The sequence below is a fragment of the Salvelinus sp. IW2-2015 genome, linkage group LG24 (genome assembly GCF_002910315.2).
Source record: "Salvelinus sp. IW2-2015 linkage group LG24, ASM291031v2, whole genome shotgun sequence".
NCBI classification, from domain to species: domain Eukaryota; kingdom Metazoa; phylum Chordata; class Actinopteri; order Salmoniformes; family Salmonidae; genus Salvelinus; species Salvelinus sp. IW2-2015.
In genome coordinates, this window is record NC_036864.1 from 6275115 (window position 1) to 6277184 (window position 2070).

The following is a 2070-nucleotide window of genomic DNA, read 5'->3' on the forward strand; positions in this document are numbered from 1 at the left end:
GCTCGCTCTCTCTGTCCGCTCGCTCGCTCTCTCTGTCCGCTCGCTCGCTCTCTCTGTCCGCTCGCTCGCTCTCTCTGTCCGCTCGCTCGCTCTCTGTCACTCTCCATTCCACTATGGTGGTGGTTGGTCTTACAAAAACAATATATTGTCAACATGAAAGAAATATATGAACGACATCGTGATTTAGCACTACCAAATTATATATTGTGCAGACTCTGGTTAGCTACCTAGCAGCGACCTAAGATGTAGCTGTCTGCAGGTCTGTCCATTCCTACTCAGTGCAGGATAGAGAAGGCAGGAGGAGGAAGGTGGAGGCTGAGAGACACCATTCTCTGTCTGTTTGGAAGGCTAGAGTAAACAACTCTGGCTTCTCCATACACATGCACGTACATGCCCGCACACACACAGCAAGCTAGACAAGTCCAACGATATGGACTTTGCTGGGGGACAGCTTGCAGGGGGAGAAGAGAGAGGAGGGTGCGTTGGGTAACACGTTCTATTCCGGTTGAGGATGTCTGGACAGCTCTAAAAAGGCCTTTGAGCCTGAACTCCGAGATGTACACATACACAAAGACAGGCCTCTCTACTCCTACGCTCCTCCTCCCTCGCTTCTCCTCCCTCCATCCTCTCTCTACCGTGGGTGTTTTTGGAACATGTGTCTGAGAGCTCTTATCAGAGCTTGGCAGGAAAGATGATTGGTGGAGTAGCTACGCAGCCTTCCATTTCCATATCCTCTCCAACAGTTCTGCAGCTGTAGCCACGGCACAGTTGAACCAAACACACTCCCGTTTTCCCTCAGATTAAGTTGAGCCGAAGACAGGGAAGGTGAATGGTGAAGTAGCAAACGCTGCCTTCCATTTCAAATGTCTCTGGTCTCGCTGAACTCCAAGCAGTTAAACCCAAACCAAACTCACATTTCCCTGTGCTTTCTTAACGTTTCTTTAGAAGAAGGGAGACAGAGGCCTAGTTCATCCGTCTTACGCAGGGTGCTTTGTGTGAAGCGGAGGTCTGGCACCCTGGATCAGACGTCACAAGACTCTTCGGCGGCTCCAGGAGTGCAATACACTTTCTAGTCCATAAAAGCCACTCTTCTCACAGCGTCTCCGTCAATTTACAACGGCATAAAAGCTCAAACTGTGAATATATGCCATTGTGAATACATGCTCAACTACTGAATGAATATTTTATGTAAACACCACATAACCAATTTAGTACATCATTTAACATGCAATGTACTGTGACATGATCTGACAGTAATGTGGGCCCTGAAGCATTACTGGAGGACAAAGTTGTGTGTTTTATAAGTTTCATATGAATGTGATTTGTTGACAACTTCCCTGCATTTCAACTCACACTTTTTTATTCATCTTGTGCCATAAAGACTGGACACACGATGCAGGGGTGAGACCAACCCGGCATTATAGGTTAATGTGTATGCATGCAAGTCCACTTGAGGGTATGTCATTACACTGGCATGTATGTTGAGTCATTCCACTGGTCAGGGAGCGGGAGAGAAGAGACTTACTGTTCGTTGACGACAAAGATGCAGTTGTCTTGTGAAGGAAGACCAGAGACTGGATGCTTACAGGTCACCTTCCGCTCATTGTGACTGGAGAGAGAGATAGAGAGAGAAAAAAAGGTGGGGGAGAGGGATAGAGGGGGGGGAGAGAGAGAGAGAGGGCACATTAGACCACCAAAATCATACATGAAGTAGAATTAATTAATGACAGCATTGTTAACCATATTACCCATTTGTCAACCAGCCAATAGTAACAATATTACCCATTTGTCGACCAGCCAATAGTAACCATATTACCCATTGTTAACCAGCCAATAGTAACCATATTACCCATTGTTAACCAGCCATAGTAACATATTACCCATTGTTAACCAGCCAATAGTAACCATATTACCCATTGTTAACCAGCCAATAGTAAACCATGTTACCCATTGTTAACCAGCCAATAGTAACCATATTACCCATTTGTAACCAGCCAATAGTAAACATGTTACCCATTTGTCAACCAGCCAATAGTAACCATATTACCCATTGTTAACAAGCCAATATAA

General features: G+C 45.5%; 1 protein-coding gene across 1 annotated transcript in view; it reads right to left on the reverse strand.

Moving 5' to 3' along the window:
- LOC111951341 (pleckstrin homology domain-containing family A member 5) overlaps window positions 1–2070 on the reverse strand; it is a 175151-nt gene that overhangs the window by 67840 nt on the left and 105241 nt on the right. The window contains exon 4 of the mRNA XM_070434692.1: window positions 1526–1609. Coding sequence (XP_070290793.1) covers window positions 1526–1609 — 84 coding nt within the window. The remainder of the gene's footprint in view (window positions 1–1525; window positions 1610–2070) is intronic.